A 23,517-nucleotide genomic window follows, 5' to 3' on the forward strand; every position below is an offset into this window, starting at 1 on the left:
TCCGTGGGATTTTCCAGGCAAGAGTGCTGGAGTGGGGTGCCATCGCCTTCTCCGATAACTGGACTACCCCACCTTAATATGATAAACTGTCCGTGATTCTAAGGTCAGCCCCTGCACTAGATCCCCTTTCTCATCTACTTGAAGATACCACTTCAGAAAATTTCCCTCTCTTTCTTGCTTCCTTAAAATATTCTCTGACTGAATCACTTTTAATAATTTCATATCTTAAAACCCCTACTTCTGAGCTCCCTTCACTCCTCCGACTTCCTTCCTACTTCTCTGTTCCTCTTCACAGCCAAATTTCTCGAGGTTGTCTCTTACTCTTTCCAATTCTTTTTCTCTTTCTCTTAACCCACTCTATTTGTGATCCACTCCCCCACACTGCTCTGAAACTGTTCTGTTTCACTTCCATGCTACTAACTTCAATGGTCAATCCTTAGCTCTTATCTGACTGATCAGCAGCATATGACACATTCAACATTTCACCCCAATTCCGTATAGCACGTTATTCTCCTGCTCACTGGTTGCTCCCTTTCAATTTTCTTTCCTTTTTCTTCCTCATTTCCAAGACCTCTTAACATTGACATGCCCCAAAGGACAGTCCTTGGATTTCTTTTCTGTCTGCACGCATTCAAATCTCATGGTTTTAAATACTATTCATGTGTTGCCCAATTGTCAAACGCAGACCTCTAGCTGGGCCTCTCCAGAAACTTCAGACTCAAACCGTTAACTCCCTACCCAACATGTCCACCTGGATGTCTAAAAGATATTTCAATCAACACAATTAAAAATGAATTTTTGCTCTTCCTGGAAGATGTTCCACTCAAAGTCCTGTCCTGTCTCAGCTGATGGCCATCTCATCTTCCAGTTGCTCAAGCTAAAAAAACCTCAGTGTCATCCCCAACTCCTCTTTCACATTCTTTATCTAATATCAGGAAATTCTTCAAAATAGACACAGAACCTGTACGTCACAGCATGTCCACCATTACAACCCTGTTCTAACCCACTAACACCTCCTCCATGAATCACTGCCATGAAAATTTGAGTCAGACTATGCCACTCTGCCGCTTAAAATGCTGCAATGACTTCCTATTTCAGAAACAAAGTTCTGTAATGGCCCACGAGGCCCCAGGATCTGACCCTGTGCTCCCTCTGACCCCAGCCTGAGCCACGCTCCCCCAAACCACACTACTCTGGGGAGCGGCCTCCTGACTGTGTCCCCAGAGTCTCTGCTTTGCTGTCCCCTTTGCCTAGAACACTTCCCCTCCTTTACATAGACTCACGGCTCTGCCCTCACCTATTTCAAATCTTTGCTCACAACTATCTTCTCAACAAGGCCTTCCCCAATCATTAAACTAAGAATTGGAGCCCCCTCCTTAAGCATTTCTTGTTTTAAAAATATACTATGAAAATGTAATAAATGCTAGAATACATTTAAGATGTCTGAATTTTACACAGTTTGAGGGTCCCTTGATAAGACAAAGAATACAAGGTTAGGTAGTCAGGTACTGAACTTTGCAAGAGTTCTTGCAAATGAAAGACCCTGAAGTTTAAGCTTTAGGGGCTTGAAGGTAAACTTGTCTCAAATCTGATTTAAAGTGTTATGATAAGTTAGTCTGATAAGTGTTATGGCAAAAAGCAGAACAGGTTAATTGGGGCTCCTTAAGCATTTATTCTGGAGTAGGAAATGGCAACCCACTCTAGTATTTTTGCCTGGAAAATTCCATGGACAAAGGAGTCTGGCAGGCTACAGTCTGTGGGGTTGCAAAGAGTCAGACGTGACCGAGCACACACAGTCCAGCACAAGCATTTGTTATTCTTCTCTGCTCTATTTTTCTCCTTACCACCTATCAAATTTGAATATACTATAAAATTCACTGACTCATTTTATTTAATGCTTATCTCCCCGTAGCCTTCACACTGGAAGGAAAGCTGTATCTCCAGCATCTATAGCAGGGTCTGATATAGTAAATGTCCAATAAATACTTGTTCAGTGAACGATTGCACGAATGAATGAACCAATCTTCCTCAAGTAATACATCGTATCAAAGAGATGTGAGACAACTTTCAGGAAGTCTTCCTAGAGATCATCGTCATAACCTGGAGGAAATGCATCATGCAGCTAGCTATAAATTTGGGTATTACAAGCAAGTTTTAAAGCAATTTGAAAGACTGATATGTTACTAATGATTAGTGTAAATGGCAGTTTCTCAAGGAAGACAGTGCAGCTGATTGGGATCATCTCCCAAATGATGCAGGCCCAGCTGAAAACAGTCCTATGTTCTACCACATTCTGTGCACTTGGCCTCTTCCAAGAGCCTCCCACTGCCTCAGTTCTGCTCTGACAGCACGGGGATCAGGGAAAAAGAGAAGAAAATCTCATGGCCATCATGCCTGGAGTTTACCTAGCTCTTTCTGGTATATATCACATTCAATACAACATCGATGTGAATTCACTCCCTGACTCAGCACACACTGAACTCACTCAAGGGCTGTGCACGAACCTTAGAGATAGAAAGAAAAAGATACAGTCCTTGCCCTCCAGATGTTCATTCTCCTGAGGGAGGACGACACACAAGTCATTATCTTGCGTGATTGTTCAGAGGTCTCATCAGCATCTGACATAACACATTTATGCTCCTTTTCCCATCCCCTTCATCTGGTTCACTGCTGTATCTCTAGTTCCCAAGCCATGTAGCAGGCATTTGATGAATAGTTCTTGAAAGAATGAAGAATACACAAAATGTAAGGAAAAAAAAAGAAGAAATAGCTCAGTATGCTTGGGCAATTTATAAGAGTGTTTCTAAGAAATATATTGAAAGTGAAAGTATTACTTGTTCAGTTATGTCCGACTCTTTGCAACCCCATGGACTGTATCCCGCAGGCTTCTCTGTCCAGGGAATTATCCAGGCAAGAAAACTGCAGTGGGTTGTCATTTCCCTCTCCAGGGAATCTTTCTGACCCAGGGATCGAACCCAGGTCTCCTGCACTGCATGCAGATTCTTTACTGTCTGAGCCACCAAGGACAGGTCCAAGAAATACATTACTCAAAACAAATCTTGAATAATGACTTGTTTTTCCAAGCAGTGATGGGCAGAAAGTTGGGGTGAGGCTTAGGAAGGGGAGAAGATTCTAGACTAAGATCACAGCAGGTGCAAAGACACCTAGATGTTCATGGAGGCTGCCTCCCTGCACACTTCCCCACAGGGACATAAACTTCTGAAAAGCAGGAGCTGTTTCAAATCTCTCCTGAGCAACCCCTCTTCCCCTGTTCCTAGGACAGGGCTGGGCTACTAGGAAGCTTTTGTGAAATAACTTCAATTATCTTCTAGATCTCTGATAACCTAAAAAGAGGACAATTTTCTTTTAGACTGTGTTCTCAAATATGTCAGGCAGAGAACAAACCACAAACCAGAAGTTAGTACTAGACATTCCTTGGTTGACATTAGTTCCTAATATAAGAAATACCTAGGGCCCCCTAATTGCAAAGCAAAGCTCTGGTCCCATCTCAGCCTCCTAACTTCCTTATGAGGCAGCCTGGGGTAAGCACCATTTGTCTACTGCAAAAATGGGAAAAAGGAAGCCCAGATTAACATTCAAGGAAGGCCAGAGCCAGCCTAGATCCCAGGGCCCTTGACGGGAGTCCCTCTATCTGATCCTGCTGCCTCCTTTCCAAGCACAGTCCTTTGCCTTTCAGCACGCTAAGCACGTTCCTGTGAGGATAGATCTCTTCTGACTGTAGTACCATGGGGAGAGAAAGCCACCCCCAGTCCAAACGGGCCCCTTTCTTCTACTGTTTCAACTCTGAGGCTTCCTGACCACCTAATGATAACTCAGGGTCATCAGATCATCTGGGCTTTTTCCAACCTGCCAACCGCACCTACTGGATTCCCAAGGTTATTACCGTGTTCCTGTAACTACTTCTTCCACTGGATTCTAGTAATCACTGTCACATTGCTAGTAGCATACAAGTCCCAACTGACTAATTACTGTCACTTCTGGGGGGCCTGTCATTTCATCTGCTCCACTGAAGTAATCCCCAAACAAGCCCGAGTTTGTCAACTAGTTAAGAGACTTATTAACAGTCACTAGAGAAACAGCTCATCAAAAAATGGCAAAAACTTATCAACCTAAGTTGGCTTTTTCTGCATTCTTTCTTTTTTTACACAATAAAGTATTAACTATCCAGTCACGTGACACAATAAAAATCTCATCGGATGTACCACTGAGGACACCCCTACAACACTGGGGACTTTGGGCGGAGGCTGGAGAGTCTGAGGGCTCTGTGACTGCCTGAGGGGTCGTGAGATGAGACAGGTGCTGCGCGGGCGTCCCTCACCACCCCCATCACCTGGGCATCTGCTGAGGGAAAGTGAAATGAGACAGGTGCTATGCGGGCATCCCTCACCAGCCCCCCCATCACCTGGGCATCTGCTGAGGATCCACACAGCAGCAGATGACCCGCCCAGGCCCAGAGCTTGTCATCCTGGCACTGTATGAAAAGGCCTTTGAAGACAAAGGGACCTCTGTGTACCATGCTGGGCTATAGGTGAGTGGAAAGGAGAGGCAGGTGGCCTGGTTTCTATGCTGCCCAACCCTGGGGAGGAGGGAAGGCGGGAGCTCTGTCAACACCAGGCCTCCTGGAAGCCTGGTATCTACCTGCTCACAGATTCCTGCAGCGGGTCCTGGGCACCTAGTTTCCTTTCCTGCCCTTCATATTTATTTTTATTTATTTGGTCTGGTCTTGGTTGTAGCATCTTGTAACTGCAGTACGCAAACTCTTAGTCGTGGTCACGTGGGGTCTAGCTCCCCAACTAGGGATTAAACTCTGACCCCTGCATTGGGAGCAGAGTCTTAGCCGCTAGACCACCAGGGAAGTCCCTCCTGCTCTTCAATTCATCTCACTTGCTCATTTATCTCCTTCCAAAATGGCCATGCTTTAATACATAACCTTCCAACGTGCTGCCTTCTACCCTATAGAGCAGCCCACTCTGTCCCCGGCCCTCCTCTCAGCCCTGGGGCCCAGGCTATTTAATGCTTCCCAGGCCTTGGACCCAACTGGGGCCTAAGAGGGAGAACTGAACTGAAGAGGCACACTGCTAGCGGATCAAGTCACCCCCCCACCTGAACTGGCCTTGGGGCATGATCCTCTCCGCCTGGGCCCCCAACTCTCAGGACCAGCTCTTGTCTTATTCTCTATGACCAGGTTCTCTCCTGTGCTTGGACATGACACCGCTAAACCCCTTTGCTTCTTTCTGTACTTCCTGATCTTCTGGTAATTTCCAGCCCATCCTCTGAGAAGCCTTCCCTGTCTCACAAAGTCGGCTGGAGCCTCGCTGTGGTACTCTCACAGCTCCCCAAATCTCTCCTCCTGTGATGGTCCTCTACCTTGGCCATCCTCACCGTGGGCAGAGGCCACCACTCTTCCCCACTGCCTTGCCAGGGCCTTGTCCCGCAGCCCTCACCTAACATTTGTGCAGTCAAGAAAGAACAAAAGAATGTGTCCTGCTCCAAACCACAGAGACAATTCCCTCCACCCAGGCTCACAGCCCATAATGACAGCAAAGTGGGCAACTGTGCCCTGGAGGCTGGAGGAGGAAGGCCCCTCCCTGGGCCCAAGTCGTGCTTCCCAAGGCCTCACCTCTTCCCTGTGGTTCTGGAGGACGAGGGCTCAGCACCACAGCCTACCACCCAGAGCATCAAGTCCTGCCACCCCCCTGCCACTCCCTGGCTTCAGCCCCTAGCCTGCCATGTTGCCCTCTAGTCACAGGCTGCAAACACCACATTACGGGCATAGCCTGCACCTGCCAGCCAGGCTCTGTGGTCACAACGCTGCTTCGGCTTGAACGGACAAAGCTCAGGAGGCATAGTTTGATTTCCTAGCCCCGTATCCCAGACACAGGGACACGTGAGGTAGTGGAAAGAGCACAGGTTCTAGAGCTAGAGCTGTTCTAGACCTCTGGTGTCAGCTAGCTGGATGGCCTTCAGCAAATTACCTACTAGAACCTCAATGTTCTTGCCTCTAACTTCAACACAACAACACAGGCATCAAAAGGGGGTTGCAATGCTTAAAGGAGAGACCATAAGGAAGCACCTAGTACAGAGCTCAGAATTCAGGAAATTTTCAACAAGTGCTCACCTTCCTGCAGGCACCGAGGCCACTGCGTTCCTATCTGACCAGGACTAAAACTGTGTCGAGGAAATGAGCTAGAATGTGACTGTTCAGTGCTGCCCCAGTTGAGACTTTCAACTGTCTCATGATTTCTGTTCTTTCATCTTTTCTTGGTCACAGAACCTCTTATTTTTAAACTGTGCACGGCTGCCCCAAATGAAACAGCCTTGTCTTCTCAGGAGCAAGGCAATGCAGAGGTCTGTGTGCACTCTCATTAAATTTAACTGGTTCTTCTGAGACAGCAACATTTCAGAAGGGTCCTTCCCGGCCCCCCCCCCCCCCCAAATATTGCTACAGTAGAGGGAAAAGAATTTCCTGCATCCCCCCATGACAGAGCCCCAAACACCATCACTGCTGCCACCAGAGGCCTCAAGCTGCATGGGAAGTCTGGTCTCTATAAAAACAGGCCAGTGGTTCCAGAATGCTGGGGCCTTCTGTGCCTGACTCCAGCATCATGGACCCCATCCCCACGGCCCTTACCTGCAGTCCCCAGGCTCAGGAGCACAGCCACCCAGAGGACCCAGAAGAAAATGAGGATGGTAAATGTCCACAGTGGCTGGAACAGCAGGAAGGGAGAGCTGCTGATGGCTTTATTTGTGACTTGGAGAAGTTCAACTGTCAATTTGATCCTCTTTCTGAGGACATAAATCAAGATGAGTAGAACTGCCTGGTGAAAAAGGGGTTAAATTATTCAAAATAATGCAGAACTGAGACAAACTTAAACCTTAATATTTTACTGACATCTCAGCAAATAGCTCTTTTAACACAGTCACCTCCTACTTTGTTATAATGGAATAGACATGTTTTCAAGTACTAATTGAGCATCTACTATGTGCTGGTATTTATGCTAGATTCTGCTGCAACAACAGTGGACAAGACAGAGCCCCTGCCCTAAAGGAGCTTGCAGTCTGTCAGAGAGAGAGAGAGAGAGAGAGAGAGAGAGAGAGAATAAGGTCCTCGGGTGTCAGGGAACTGTTTATTTCTTTTTCCCAATAGCACCTAACATGCCAGAGAATGCTGAAGGACTGCAGAAGGGCAAGGGGCCACAAGGACAATGCTCTTTCCTTTGGGTCTCCTTCTACTTCTTCAGTTGCTGTTTCTTGGGATCTTTTGGGTGGTCCTCCTTGCTCTTTTGTGGTTATAGCATCTTTTTTAGATGCTTTAAACTTACAAATGAAAATCTCCAGGGAATTCCCTGGTGGTCCAGTGGTTAGAACTCCATGCTCCCACTGCAGAGGGCACAGGTTCAATCCCTGATTGGGGAACTAAGATCCTGCAAGCTATGCAATGCTGTCAACCTAAAATAAAATCTCCAACCTCACCTTTCTCTACATGATGGATGAGTAAGCACAACAGTTACTGACCAGGCAGTGGGTATCCTACAGTGCGTCAAACTCAACGTGTCCAGAATGGACTTCATCATCTTACACAAAAATCTATTTCCCCCGTATTCCCTACTCCAGGAGTCCTAATTTTTCTGCACTTTCCAAGAAAAAGTTAGGTTCCTCTCTTGCGGACTTCCATCTTACCCTACTGTAGCACTCAGCGTACTCTACTGTGGATGTTTATTGCCTGCACGGTACATTACTGACATCAAGCTTCTTGAGGGCAGGGCCATCCCTTATTGTCAAGGGCTGGCAAAGCGACAGTCATAGCACAACCTCAGTTTGCTGACAGAGCTCCCAGTCTATTCTCTCCTCTCGATTCCCACATTGATGCCACAGCCCAAATCTCATCTTCTCTCTCCTAGACCCCCAATAACCTCATTACCTCTGCTTTTAATTCCCTCAACCCCCTACTCCTGACACAAGCTAAAGGGATCTTTATAAAATGTGCAGTCAAGGATGTCCTCTCCCAGATCAAAATCATTTGACATTTCCCCAGAGCTCCTGGATAAAGACTGAAATCATCACCACTGCAAATCAGGACCTCCCCGGTCTGGTCCCTTCCCACTGAGGGAACGTCCTACAGGCTCCTCTCTTGTCCGTGTGACCCAGCACACCACCCCCGGAGCCCAAGATGCCATTCCTCTTCCTGCTGGACTTGGGTGTCGCTGCCCATGAGGATCTCATAGTCAAGTGGAGGGAAGTCGGGTGAAAGAGGAATAAAATGTGCAAAACCGCTCCCAGGGCTGAAGGGCCCAGTCGTCACCCAGCTGTGGGGACTGGCCTGAGGACCCAGGGAGGGACGCCTGGAGGAGACGTGAGAGTTGTGAAGGCTGAGTAGGAATTTTCATCTCTTGTGTCCTCAATGCCTAGCACAATCAACGAAGAAGAGGGACTTCGTTTTTTACTAAAAATTTTAATGAAGCAAAATGATATAATATTTAGGCAAATAAACTTGTAGCTCCTGAGTGACTGGTAGCTCCTGAATGGAATGCTAAAATATGTGTATTTAATATGTATGTTTTTCAACTTAAATATGTGTGTGTGTGTGTGTGTATAAAAGGCTCTCCTCATGGTCAAAGTACACCACGAGGACACTGACCAGAACTGAAGAGTTAACTATCCCATTACTCCCTAGTCTTAGGGAGATCAGCATTACCCACTGGGGACCCTGCTAGGGGTGCAGGGTGGGCAGCAGAGCTGACTTACCACAGGGGTCAAGCCTCTACTCCCCTTTCTGGGCCCTAAGCTGCAAACGGCTGCATCTCAGCCTGCGCCCCCAGGCTGACACCCTGAGGTGAGCAGCCAATGCCATTCATCCTATTTTCATTGCTGCTACTGAGTATATTGAAACCACTGAAATAGCATTCCTAGGCAGCTCCCCTCACAGGATGGAATCTTGCCCCGTACATCATGTCATGGCATTGCTGGCTCTGTAATTCACCTCACGGTGGGGTGTGTGCTGGCTGTGTGTTTTTTCTGGCCAGCTCCGTTGTCTAGGGCAGGGCCCTGTGCAAAACAGGTGCTCAGTAAAAGGTGATGGTGACAAAGAGTCTTAGGGATCTTGTTAGCACAAGCTCCCCAGGAGCTGGTACTTGGCAGAAACTACGTCGCAGGGACACACGTGTAAACGAATGGTGTGTGAGCCGTGGTGCGGCTCCTCCCTCTCCGCTCACAGCCTCCCCTTTCTCTATCCTTACACCCAGAGAAGAGACTCCCCTGACCCTGGCACCTGGCGGCCACTGATGGTTCAGTGTGTGAAGACAAAGGGAGCCCTGCGGAGGGCTGGGGAGGACAATGGTTGTGGGGGGAGTGGAAGGAGGTGAGCTCCCCCAGCTCCCAGCCCTGCTTCCCCCTGCTGCTTGTGCCCAACAGCCCAGCACCTGGCCTGAGGTGTGGGGGGCTTTCTTCTTTAGCCTCCTGCCCAGGCCCCGGCTCAGCCATGGGCCTGGACCGAGGACAGACCAGGAGCTTTGCTTTATCAGATACTTGCTCCCTGAGATGCAGTTCATGTGAGGAACCCAAACCTGACACCTCCCTAGAGAGGAGAAAATGTCAGGCCTGCATCAGATGTGAGAACCCAGGTATTTCCTTAAAGGTGAGTTGGTGTGAGTTGGTGAGAGAATCAGGCTCTTACGAGAACTGAGTTGCTGAAACATTTAATGGGCATGTGAAAACCCCTGACTGTCATGCCTCCATGACATAATGCTTAGGAAGCAACACACTAAAGGATGCCCATGGGCCGCCTGAAGCCAACCCCTGAGCCTGTCCAGGCCTGTGATGCCAGCACCACCATCAGCATCCAGGAAGTGGCCTGAATGATTCTCAGTTGCCAACCATCCTCCGCCAACAACCTATATTGCCAGGCTCAATATTCTATGTTTGCCTGCTCTCAGCCAGGGAATTCACTGGGGAGGCAGCAGGTTCTCTGCAAACCAAATGAAGCTAGTGGCCGGCAGGTTTGGAGACAAAGGGCTCTCTGTGTTCAAGGGCAGTGGGAGCTGTCACGCCTTTGGGAGCAAAGCACCCACTGGCTAGAGGAGGAAGGGGGGCTCTTCTCAAACCAGGAAATAGGAACTGTTACAAGTCTGCCTCCCCCTCCACACTGTAGTGTTCACCCTATAGCTGTCTGGGGGTGAAAGCAGTCCTGCTATAGCAAGGGTAATGGATCAGCAAGGGTAATGAATCAACTTCTGAGATGGCAGAAATGACCTGGAAAGAGGTAGGATTGTTTTTTCACTTTTTGAGGCTGCAATGCATTCCTACACAGGTATCTCAAGTGAAATGTGAAGGGACTAAATGTGTATGTACACTCACTACATTACCATGTATGTACCTTCTACAGGGAAAGAAAACCAAATGCTCATTGTTTTGGGTTAAAATGCAACTGTTTGGACTTCAGAGTTCTGGCAGGCTACCTGATCTACTGCTGGAAGAGTGCTTCTTACCGTGATGACTGTAGAGACAATAGCAAATCCCAGCAGACACTTCATATTTTCCCTTTCTGTGTCCAGTTCTATGCTGAGGTCATTGGTATAGTCATAGTACAGCCACCATAAGACACCGCAGACAACTGGAAAGCAAAACAACAGTGGAACTTAGCACACATGCCGTGAGGTAACCCCCCTGTCCCCTGACACTGGGTGGCCTTGCTCGGGCAGTGGGTCCCAAATCCCTTGGGTTTTGCAGGCAATGACCAACCCTCTGAAGCAGTTAGGCAGGGTCACGGCAGCCCACTGAGGAGCTTCCAGGCCTAGGGCGGCTGTGTATCTCTGGGAGATGTACGACGGTGATTCCAAAACACAGGAGTGCCCTATGAGCCTAGCCCATAGGTGGGGCTGGGTGTGAGCATGGAGCAAACTGTACGGACAGGATGGTGAGAGGAACATTAGAGTCCAAAGGCTAAAATTCCCAAACCAGCTCTGCAGGTGACAACTCCAGAGGAGCCTGGATATTGGTCTTGCTGTTGTTCCATTGCCAAGTCGTGTCCAACTTTTTGTGACCCCATTAACTGCAGCATGCCAGGTTCCTCTGGCTTCCACTATCTCAATGGAGTTTGCTCAAATTCATGTCCACTGAGTCTATGATGCTATCTAAACATCTCATTCTTTGTTGCCCCCTTCTCCTTTTGCCTTCAATCTTTCCCAGCATCAGAGTCTTTTCCCAATGAGTTGGCTCTGAGCATCAGGTGGCCAAAATACTGAGTTTCAATTTCAGCACCGGTCCTTACAAAGAATAGTCAGAGTGGATTTCCTTTAGGACTGACTGGTTTGATCTCTTTGCTGTCCAAGGGACTTTCAAGAGTCTTCTCCAGCATCATAATTCAAAAGCATCAATTCTTTGGCACTCAGTCTTCTTTATGGTTCAACTCTCACATCTGTACTGGTATGACCATACCTTTGACTATATGGATATTGGCTTGACACCTACAAAACTGGGCAGATGTCCCAACATCACAAATGCTCTGCATTTAGGGACTTGGTGACACCTGCACCACATACACAGTGGCTTCAGGGAGGGCGTCTTCACCACTTGTGGGTGGGGAAGAGCATCCCTCACAAGCCGTCCTGCATGTCCTCCAGCACGGGCACGCCGGGCACCTGTGAGCTGCATGGCTGGGAGGTGCTGAGGACAGAACTGATTGTTCAGAAGATGAAACACTATGGTCATGCCAAGTATTTATTTGGTCACACCAATTATTAAAAATTAAAATATCCTATACCAGGATCCTATACTGCTGCCTTGATCTTCCTGCCTGCCCCTGTCCCTCGGATCTTCTTCCCTGACAACTCCTGGATGGACCCAAGATTCAGCACTGAAAAGGAAAACAGTGGGCGTGGGACATGTCTCTGGTACCCTGCCCAGCTCAAGGGCTGTGTCTCTTCAGACTGGCCTGAGCCTTTGCAGGGTAATATGGGCCCCTAGGTGCCAATGGGTGATATGAAAATTCAGAAAAAATTCTTTAAAGGGCTTCCAACAGGCACTGGAATTGCCTTTTAATGGATGAAACCAGTACCACTCACTGGGCTGGCTCATCTGAGAGTGCAGAAGAGATGGCAGGCCAGGCAGGAACTTTGCTGTTAGCTGTGAGACAGAAGTAATCCTATAGTCCTCCCTGTCCTCTTTGGGCCTGTGTTTCCTCATATATAAAATGAGGGAGCTGGACAAGAGCTTTTCTAAGATCCCATGTAGCTCAAAAATGCCAGCTTTTAAGTTCTACATGTAACAGAAAGGTTTTTCATTTAATCAAGAAGAAACCAATCAAGTGGAAATACTTACACAACAATCCCAAAACAATCAGTGCAATGAAAATGTGAACCAGAAGGGTGGTGATGAAGCGGAAGGTGAACATCATAGCCAAAGACAAGGCTAGAAAATTAAGCAAAACATATAAATTCTAACAACAATCAAGGCATGAGGGTGATTACAATGGGGCTGGAATGACTAAACCTTCTGAAAGAGTGAAGGCTGAGGACTTTCTTCAATCTCGAAATATCTTGGACATCTATCAAACAGAAAAACAAGACATACTCAGGCCACCCTCTGAAGCATGTTCAAGTTCAGTCTGTGACAGTAAGCCACGTCCTGAAAGTGCTAGCATGCTTCTTAAACTATAAAAATGTTTTCAAAGCAGGTATTACTCTCAAATATCCTAAACTTTTTTTCTTTTAAGTCCAAATGAAACATCTAAAATTTTTTTTATTAAACTTAACTCTTTTGATTTCATAACTTAAAGTTCTAATCTTGTGTTCTCAGATATCCTCACTAAAAATGAAAGATGAATGCCTTTAAAAATGAAAAATTTAAGATTATATGATAAGATATATGTATAAAAATTTGCATATCTGTTTCCACTTTGGGGGTTTTTAAGCCTATGAATTTATTGAAAGTGAAAGTGTTAGCCACTCAGTCCTGTCTGACTTGGGGACCTATGGACTATAGTGTACCAGGCTCCTCTGTCCATGGGATTTCTTAGACAAAAATACTTCTCCAGGGGATCCTCCTGACCCAGGGATCAAACCTGGGTCTCCTGTACTGCAGGCAGATTCTTTACCATCAGAGTCACCAGGGAACTTCAGTGAATTTATAGGTACTATTTTACTCTTTTTCTGAGCCAGAATTCAAGATTACATATAGATATTTCAGTGTAGTGATTAAGATCATGGGTTTGAAGTCAGACAGATCTGGGCCGACTCTCAGCTCTGCCACCTCCACTAGATGTGTAAACTTGGTCAAGCCTCAGATGTCTTTGGGCCTCAGTTTCCTCTCATACAGATGGTGACGGGATTCTGATGAGGTTTAAAGAGTTAACAATAAGCACAATGCCTGGTGCACGTGGGTCATAAGAAGTCTGAAAGTTACATAATGGTGGCTAGTTAAGCATCCCCAAGCACTCAGGAATTAGTAACCTTTGGGTAATGAAATTATGGAAACCTCAATTTATAAACTGGAAACATGATGTTAATGGATGATCAAAGAGCTTTCAACCTTCCAAGGTTGGGAGGCAGCCATTGTAAATGACAGGGGTAAATAACAGGCCACTACTATTGCCTAAAGCAACAGAGAATATTAACTCATTCAAAGAGAAGGCTGACTCTTAAAAGGACTCATCAAGCTAAAATAGCAAAAGGGAAGTTAAACCGTCAGGAGTAGGGAAGTGGCTGCTTCCAGAAAGACTCAGAAAAGGCAGGATCCAGCTCAAGGCCTTGACCTGCCTGCAACCCAGCAAGCCTGTTCCTGGGAGGAGCTGGATCCATTGGCTCAGTGCCCTCTGACGCTAACATGATGGACACACCTCCTTCCCCTACTCAGCAGGCTCTGATCTTGCTTGCCTGCAGGAAGAGGCATTACAGAACGTCCACACTTGCTGGACATGCATTTCTGGCACTTTCCATGGCCAGTTCACAAAGTGGCAATCCTCTCTGCACATCCATCCTCAGGCAGAGCTGAAGAGCAGACCCTGGAACATCATCAATGTCTAAGGCAACCCCCACCTAGTGAGGCCTCTAGGCAGGGTCAGCTGGCCTTTTCCCAGTCTTACCACCCCTCCCTCACTTGAACTTGAAACACTGACAATATCTACAAAGAAAATATATGAAGTGAAGTTTCATATTTAGGTCAAGAGGCTAATTTTCATTGTACAGCACACATAAGTGCTAGAAATTTTGGTATAAAGAGCCACTGCAGAAAAATTAATGAAAAATTACCAAAGGCGAGGATACAGAGGCCGAGGACTGTGTCTCTTCCTGACATTATTCCACTTAGAATTCGATGGAGGGAGTCCACATCATTGATCAGAACAGATGCAAACAGAGAATAGCACTCAGGAGTTTGAGGGATGCATCGATTAAACAAGGGAAAAGACTTGCTAGAAAGAAAAGATAGAATAAGTGGCAAAGATGTTGATTTCATTTCTTATCTTAAAAAAGATACTTATTTAAAATTCTCAGCAACCAAAATGTATAAGATCTAAAGTAATAAAAAGAAGGTTAAAGTCCTGATTGAAATGTACACCTTACGAAGCCAAGCCATCTGTGGTGTCACGGTGATTAGCTAATGCTTGGGTGGGAAACTGATTATAGGGACCCACAGACACCCAAAACCTAAACTTGGGGAGTGACATTTCTGAGTCTCATATCTTGGCCCTTCCTGGATAACAAGCACCAACTCCAACGCAAGGATCACATTTCTTTAGGGAACTTTTAGAGCTAAAGACTGGCTCAGTCAGAAGGTGTACTAATGAAACCACAAGATTTATTTCCATCCTCTTTATGAAGACACATAAAGCTTGAGAGTTTTGTTATGAACAGAGTGAGTGCTTTAGAAATGAGGGATAAATGTATGAGTGAAACTGTGGTTGGTACCTGTCTTAGGTGGATGAGAAGGCTGACCTCTTTTGGAGCCTTTCCTGAAATGGAAAAATCTTTAGAAATGAGTCATAAATGTATGAGTGAAACTGTGGTTGGTACCTGTCTTAGGTGGATGAGAAAGCTGACCTCTTTTGGAGCCTTTCCTGAAATGGAAAAATGCCCAGGAATGTTCCTCCTAATGAATTTAATGTAGCCACAAATACCTTCACAGCATCCTTCTGTGGGCTCCACAGAGTAGAAATAATCCCAACCCATGAAGTGCCTAATCATCTAACAAATTGCTGAAGTATCAGGCAGTTACCGAATATTTTGTGAAATGTGTGAAGATGAAGCAGGGGGAACCCAAATGCAAATGACATTACAGCATCATGAAGGAAAAACGGCTTCGAAACACCCAATGTTTCTCAACACAGAACATACAGAGGATCTTTCTCAGGAGGCACAACAGTATAGAAACAGTTCCTGAGTCATCAAATATTGATTCAAGAGTAACACAACCAAGCCATTTTTTTAAATTAAAAATTTTACAGATGGGATTCATTCACATGGCTCAGATTCCAAAAGTACATCAGAATAAACCATAAGAAACTGCTCTTTCTTCTCCTTGAGCCTCTGAAGTACATTTGTCCACAGGCCATCAGATTTTGGTTTCTCGTATATCACCAAAGAGATATTTGTTAGCATATATGAACGTAATAGGAAATTTAAATAGCAGTCTGCTGCTGAGCCTCAAAAATAGTAAAAATTATATCCTCAAATGAGATACCAGACTCCACCAAGCTGGGCTTTTCAAAAAAGAGGTAGGAAAAAAAACTGTTACTCTCATAAATCTTTCACCTACACATTATAAGGGGCTTTCCTGGTGGCTCAGTGGTAAAGAATCTGCCTGCCAAGGCAGGGGACTCAGGTTCGATCCCTGGGTCAGGAAAATCTCCCAGAGAAGGAAATGGCAACCAACTCCAGTATTCTTGGCTGAAGAATTCCATGGTTAGTGGAGACTGGCAAGCTACAGTCCAAGCTGTAGTCCAAGCTACAGTCGCAAAAGAGTTGGACACGACTCACTGACTAAACAATAACAACACATTATAAGTGTTAGAGGTTGGAGAACAGTAAAGCATTTTAAAACAGAAACTTTCATTCTGGAATATCTTTAGCATTACTGAAAAATCACAAAGAAGGTACAGAGAGTTCCCACATACCTTCCCTCACCTCTACCTGATGTTAACATCTGACGTAACCACAGTACATTTGTGAAAATTAAGAAATCAACACTGGTACTACATAATTTACTAAACCACAGCCTTTATTTGGAAATCACCATTTTCCACCAATTCCTTTTTCTGTTCCAGCACACCACACTGCATTTATTTGTTGTGTCTCCCTTGGTCTGGGACAATGTCTTAGTTTTTCCCTATTTCTCACTACCTTGACACTTTTGAAGATTCATGATCAGGTATTTTATAAAATATCCTGCAAGCTACAGAATGACCCTCATGTTCTCTCATGATTAGACTGCAGTTACAGGTTTAGGGTGGTGGCCTGCTACAGGGTTGGGAGCACCAAGTGTAGCAGTACATGCACGGGATCTTCTGAGGTAGCCATTATCTTCACTACTTCCACCATAGTTTCAGTTCAGTTCAGTCACTCAGTCATGTCCAACTCTTTGCGATCCCATGAATCGCAGCACTCCAGGCCTCACTGTCCATCACCAACTGCCGGAGTTTACTCAAACTCATGTCCATCGAGTCGGTGATGCCATCCAGCCATCTCATCCTCTGTCGTTCCCTTCTCCTCCTGCCCACAATGCCTCCCAGCATCAGGGTCTTTTCCAATGAGTCAACTCTTCGCATGAAGTTGCCCAAGTATTGGAGTTTCAGCTTCAGCATCAGTCCTTCCAATGAACACCCAGGACTGATCTCCTTTAGGATGGACTGGTTGGATCTCCTTGCAGTCCAAGGGACTCTCAAGAGTCTTCTCCAACACCAGGTAAATACAGGGAGGAACACAGATCCACCCATCAACAGAAAATTGGATTAAAGATTTACTGAGCATGGCCCTGCCCATCAGAACAAGACCCAGTTTCCCCCTCAGTCATGCTCTCCTATCAGGAAGCTTCCATAAGCCTCTTATCCTTCTCCATCAGAGGGCAGAAACACTGAAAACCACAATCACAGAAAACTAACCAATCTAATCACATGGACCACAGCCTTGTCTAACTCAATGACTGTGAGCCATGCTCTGTAGGGCCACCCAAGACAGACAGGTCATGGTGGAGAGTTCTGACAAAATGTGGTCTACTGGAGAAGGGAATGGCAAACCACTTCAGTATTCTTGCCTTGAGAACCCCATGAACAGTATGAAAAGGCAAAAAGATAGGACACTGAAAGATGAACTCCCCAGGTTGGTAGGTGCCCAATATGCTACTGGAGATCAGTGGAGAAATAACTCCAGAAAGAATAAAGAGACAGAGCCAAAGCAAAAACAACACCCAGTTGTGGATGTGACTGGTGACAGAAGCAAGGTCCAATGCTGTAAAGAGCAATATTGCATAGGAACCTGGAATGTTAAGGCAAATTGGAAGTGGTCAAACAGGAGATGGCAAGAGTGAACGTCGACATTTCAGGAATAAGCAAACTAAAATGGACTGGAATGGGTGAATTTAACTTAGATGACCATTATATCTACTACTGTGGGCAAGAATCCCTTAGAAGAAATGGAGTAGCCATCATAGTCAACAAGAGAGTCCGAAATGCAGTACTTGGATGCAATCTCAAAAATGACAAAATGATCTCTGTTCGTTTCCAAGGCAAACCATTCAATATCACGGTAAATCCAAGTCTATGCCCCAACCAGTAATGCTGAAGAAGCTGAAGTTGAACAGTTCTATGAGGACCTACGAGACCTTCTAGAACTAACACCCCAAAGACATCCTTTTTATTATAAAGGACTGGAATGCAAAAGTAGGAAGTCAAGAAACACCTGGAGTAACTGGCAAATTTGGCCTTGGAGTATAGAATGAAGCAGGGAAAAGGCTAATAGTTTTTTTAAGAGAACACACTGGTCATAGCAAACTCCCTCTTCCAACAACACAAGAGAAGACTCTACACATGGACATCATCAGGTGGTCAACACCGAAATCAGACTGATTATATTATTTGCAGCCAAAGATGGAGAAGCTCTATACAGTCAGCAAAAACAAGACTGGGAGCTGACTGTGGCTCAGATCATGAATTCCTTACTACCAAATTCAAACTTAAATGGAAGAAAGTAGGGAAAACCACTAGATCATTCAGGTATGACCTAAATCAAATCCCTTATGACTATACAGTGGAAGTGAGAAATAGATTTAAGGGACTAGATCTGATAGACAGAGTGCCTGATGAACTATGGATGGAGGTTTGTGACACTGTACAGGAGACAGGAATCAAGACCATCCCCAAGAAAAAGAAATGCAAAAAAGCAAGATGGCTGTCTGAGGAGGCCTTACAAATAGCTGTGAAAAGAAGAGAAGTGAAAAGCAAAGGAGAAACAGAAAGATACACCCACTGAATGCAGAGTTCCAAAGAATAGTAAGGAGAGATAAGAAAGCCTTCCTCAGCGATCAGTGCAAAGAGATAGAGGAAAACAATAGAATGGGAAAGACTAGAGATCTCGTCAAGAAAACTAGAGATGCCAAGGGAACATTTCATGCAAAGATGGGCTCAATAAAGGACAGAAATGGTATGGACCTAACAGAAGCAGAAGATATTGAGAACAGGTAGCAAGAATACACAGAAGAACAATGCAAAAAAGATCTTCACAATCCAGATAATCACGATAGTGTGATCACTCACTGAGAGCCAGACATCCTGGAATGTGAAGTCAAGTGGGCCTTAGAAAGGCATCACTACGAACAAAGCTAGCAGAAGTGATGGAATTCCAGTTGAGCTATTTCAAATCCTAAAAGATGATGCTGTGAAAGTGCTGCACTCAATATGTCAGCAAATTTGGAAAACTCAGCAGTGGCCACAGGACTGGAAAAGTTCAGTTTTCATTCCAGTCCCAAAGAAAGGCAATGCCAAAGAATGCTCAAACTACCGCATAATTGCACTCATCTCACACGCTAGTAAAGTAATGCTCAAAATTCTCCAAGTGCGGCTTCAACAGTATGTGAACCATGAACTTCCAGATGTTCAAGCTGGTTTTAGAAAAGGCAGAGGAACCAGAGATCAAATTGCCAACATCCGTTGGATCATCGAAAAAGCAAGAAGAGTTCCAGAAAAACATCTATTTCTGATTTATTGACTATGCCAAAGCCTTTGACTGTGTGGATCACAATAGACTGTGGAAAATTCTGAAAGAAATGGGAAAACCCGACCACCTGACCTGCCTCTTGAGAAATCTGTATGCAGGTCAGGAAGCAACAGTCAGAACTGGACAGGGAACAACTGATTGGTTTCAAATTGGGAAAGGAGTATGTCAAGGCTGTATATTGTCCTCCTGCTTATTTAAGTTACATGCAGAGTACATCATGAGAAATGCTGGGTTGGAGGAAGCACAAGCTGGAATCAAGATTGCCGGGAGAAATATCAACAACCTCAGATATGCAGATGACACCACCCTTATGGCAGAAAGCGAAGAACTAAAGAGCCTCTTGATGAAAGTGAAAGAGGAGAGTGAAAAAGTTGGCTTAAAGCTCAACATTCAGAAAACTAAGATCATGGCATCTGGTCCCATCACTTCATGGCAAATAGATAGGGAAACAATGGAAACAGTGGCTGACTTTATTTTTGGGGGCTCCAAAATCACTAAAGATGGTGACTGCAGCCATGAAATTAAAAGACGCTTACTCCTTGGTAGAAAAGTTATGACCAACCTAAACAGCATATTAAAAAGCAGAGGCATTACTTTGCCAACAAAGGTCCATCTAGTCAAGGCTATGGATTTTCCAGTAGTCATGTATGGATGTGAGAGTTGGACTGTAAAGAAAGCTGAGCGCTGAAGAATTGATGCTTTTGAACTGTGGTGTTGGAGAAGACCCTTGAGAGTCCCTTGGACTGCAAGGAGATCCAACCAGTCCATCCTGAAGGAAAATCAGTCCTGAATATTCACTGCAAGGACTGATGCTGAAGCTGAAACTCCAATACTCTGGCCACCAGATGTGAAGCGCTGACTCATTGGAAAAGACCCTGATGCTGGGAAAGACTGAAGGCAGGAGGAGAAGGGGACGACAGAGGATGAGATGGTTGGATGGCATCACCGACTCAATGGACATGAGTTTGAGTAAACTCTGGGAGTTGGTGATGGATAGGGAGGCCTGGTGTGCTGCAGTCCATGGGGTCGCAAAGAGTCAGACACGACTGAGCAACTGAACTGAACGGGTTTAGGGGAAGAGTGCTGCTGAGGGGAGGTGCTCTCAGACGACCAACTCGGGGACACGGCAGCAGCCTGACTTCACTGCTGCATTTGACCATGATCACTTGGTTAAGGTGGTTGGGCCCTGCCAGATTTCTCCACTGGAATGTGAGTATTTTTTCTCTTTCTGTACTCTGTTCTTAAAAGTGAGTCACTAAGTCTAGTCTGCTCTCAAGAGGAAGGAAATTAACTTCCACATCCTGGAGGAGGAATTTCAACACACATTATCAGAGATCTCTCTGTAAAGATTTATCCCTTTCCTCCCCTTTATTACTTAGTCACTTATTTATGTAAGTAAAGACTCATGGATATATATCCTTTGGGTTATAATCCAGTATGATTATTTAGTCTGTTGCTCAAATTGTTCCATCTTTGTCCACTGGGAGGTATTTCAGGTAGGCCCCTGTGTCTTTTTGACATGGCCAATCCCTTTTTTTTCCCCTTGAGCACTTCCTTACTTTCTAATTTGACAAGATGATGCTAGGCTTATCCGGTATTTCCCTCATTCAAGCCCTAAAATCAGACTGTTTGGAGCACAGTACTTAGAAACCAAGCTCCAGACATTGGGTATATTCATTGCTACTGGAGAATCACTGATCCTAGGCCCTCTTATAATCAGCCATAATATGTAGCTTCAAAATGGCCAAATGGTCCCCTGTGAGAAGTAGGGAGGGCAATCAAGAGAATGTGGAACTCATCCCACCCCCACAAACACATCAAAAATACATCTACATGTGGAACAATTCTCTTAGAAAGCTAACTGGAAACCAGCAGAAGAACTCCTATACAACCAAACCTGCAAGAAAAAGTGGTTCCATGTAACTGGCTGGGACAAAAAGGCATCGCATTGGGACCTGTGCCCCTGAGAAGCAAGCTGTCAAGCCACAATCTGGGCATCCACATCCTGGGCTCCTGTGTGGAGGAGACGAGCTCCCTTGACTGCTAGAAAATCTGCAGAGACAGACAGAAGGACTAGAGAAGCCCAGACTCCACTTGCACAGAGTGGGTGCATTCTGGCTTGCTGACAGTCGGGGTGGAGAGAGCCATGCGCTGGTGGCTGCCACCTCGCCGCACTTAATCAGAAGGGCAAACACCCTGGTCCTGCTCACTCCACACCACAGCCTGGTGTGAGATCAGGGCACTGATCCAGTTCAACTATGCAGAAACAGACCGGGGCACCCGGGGTGTGCTCCAGGTGAAGCCACGCGGGACACTGTCTAGTCATGCATGGGGCGAGTGGAACCACACCGGCCATTGGCGGGGTGAACCCAGGGAGGTGCCACACAAGTACACAGAGGCTAAGGGCCGGGCAGACAGGCCCTGGGACTCATCTAGCTACACAGAAAGCGTCCAGAGGGCCTGGAACGTGGTCTGGGCGGGGTGGCGATGGCCAGTGAGTGCATTCAGAAGGAGCAAGTCCTCTCCCAGTGAGAGCGTCTCAGCTTCGCCCACACCACACCACACCACACCACAGCCTCGCCCTAGGTCTGGGGCAGACAGGTCCTGGAGAAGACTGGCACAGAGGCCGCACAGGTCCTGGTTGGGGGGGGCACAGCCTCATAAACTTGTGCGGCCACAACATCCGACCCCTAGCCCCAGCCTACTCCACGCCACGGCCTTGCGTTAGATCTGGGACGAACACAACAGAGAAAGGGATGTGATCTTGGGCTGCTACCAAGCAGAGCCATGGGGACCCATAGGTCCTTTGTGACCACAGAGGCCTCACTTGCTTCAGCAATCACCTCCGTAGGGGTAGGGGCACACTCTCAAGGGCAATAAAGCCTGACTGATCCTGACCTTTAGGGTTTCCAATTCAACAACCAAGGAGCGGACACTGCTCCTAACAGAGTGACAACAGTCACGGAGCCAAAGGGAAGCCCCACCTCATATTCTGCACAGGTTCTAGAAACCCTCCTCTCCATAAAGGGCAAAATGACCAGCAAACTCTGAGGAAAGACCTGGCTGGCAGCCATACTGAAATCAGCAACTTACACCAAAGACATTGGACATGCAGAGGCTACACAGGGATGCCCCCACATAAAAACTTCTCTTTAAGACCATAGCAGATAATTGTTTCTCCTAAATTTATAAAGAAAAAGAAAGTTAAATAGAATAAAAAGGCAGAGGAACTACTTCAATTAAATGAACAAGAGAAATCCCCCAAAAGAACAAATAAGAAATAATGAAACAGGCCTTTCTAATCCACTAGACCCCAAGTTCAAAAACAGGGCAATAAAAATGCTAACTGAATTAAGAAAGATTGACAGAAACAGAGATCATTGTAACAATGAACTAGAAACTATAAAGATGAACTGATCAAAAAAGGACAGTTCAACTGCCAAGATAAAAACCAACCTAGAGGTAATTAATAGCAGAATAAATGTTATAGAAGAATGAATAAGTGATCTGGAAGATAGCATGATGGCAATCATCTAGTTAGAACAGCAGGTGGACATACAAATGAAAACAAATGAAAGCAACATACGATACCTATGGGATAATATGAAATGTGCCAACCTACACATAATAGACATTCCAGAAGGAGAAGGTGGTGGGTTGTTGAAAATGTATTTGAAGAAATTATGGCTGAAAAATTCCCAAACCTAAAGAAGGGAACATATGTTCAGGTATAGGAAGCACAGAGGGTCCCAAACAATAAGAATCCATGCATATTCACACGAAGACATCTCATAATTAAGATGGCAAATGTTAAAGAGGATTCCAAAGATAGTGAAAGACAAAGAGTCAGTTACAAGGGAATCTCCAGCTGATTCTCTACAGAAACTTGGCAGGCCAGAAGGGAGTGGCAAGATAAAGTCCTAAAAGGGAAAAACCTGCAACCTAGGATGCTCTATGCCACATGATTATCATTTAGAACAGAACGAGAGATAAAGAATTTCCCAGACAGGCAAAAGGAAAACGAATTCAGCAATATTAAACCTACCCTAAAAGAAATATTGAAGAGTCTTCTCTAAATAGAAAGGTAGCAAGAATCTATAGGAAAGGGAAAATTATAATAGGAAAGGCAAATCATAAAAGGATTGAAGATCACTTAAATAAGCCAGTACATAGACTAAACAACAATCAAAAAATTGTAAAAAAAAAAAAAAAAAAAAGAATTATAACTACATTAAATAGTAAAAGAGAGCTTCCCTGATAGCTTAGCTGATAAAGAATCTGCCTGCAATGCAGGAGA

General features: G+C 45.5%; 1 protein-coding gene across 4 annotated transcripts in view; it reads right to left on the reverse strand.

The window, feature by feature from the left end:
• SLC44A3 (solute carrier family 44 member 3) overlaps positions 1 to 23,517 on the reverse strand; it is an 82,714-nt gene that overhangs the window by 44,161 nt on the left and 15,036 nt on the right. For all 4 annotated transcript variants that reach the window (XM_043460591.1, XM_043460590.1, XM_043460593.1 and 1 more), the window contains exons 6-9: positions 14,265 to 14,425; positions 12,337 to 12,426; positions 10,506 to 10,630; positions 6,653 to 6,839 (exon numbers count right to left, since the gene is read on the reverse strand). In XM_043460591.1, coding sequence (XP_043316526.1) covers positions 6,653 to 6,839; positions 10,506 to 10,630; positions 12,337 to 12,426; positions 14,265 to 14,425 — 563 coding nt within the window. The remainder of the gene's footprint in view (positions 1 to 6,652; positions 6,840 to 10,505; positions 10,631 to 12,336; positions 12,427 to 14,264; positions 14,426 to 23,517) is intronic.

This window comes from Cervus canadensis, chromosome 2 (genome assembly GCF_019320065.1).
Source record: "Cervus canadensis isolate Bull #8, Minnesota chromosome 2, ASM1932006v1, whole genome shotgun sequence".
Taxonomy (NCBI): Eukaryota; Metazoa; Chordata; class Mammalia; order Artiodactyla; family Cervidae; genus Cervus; species Cervus canadensis.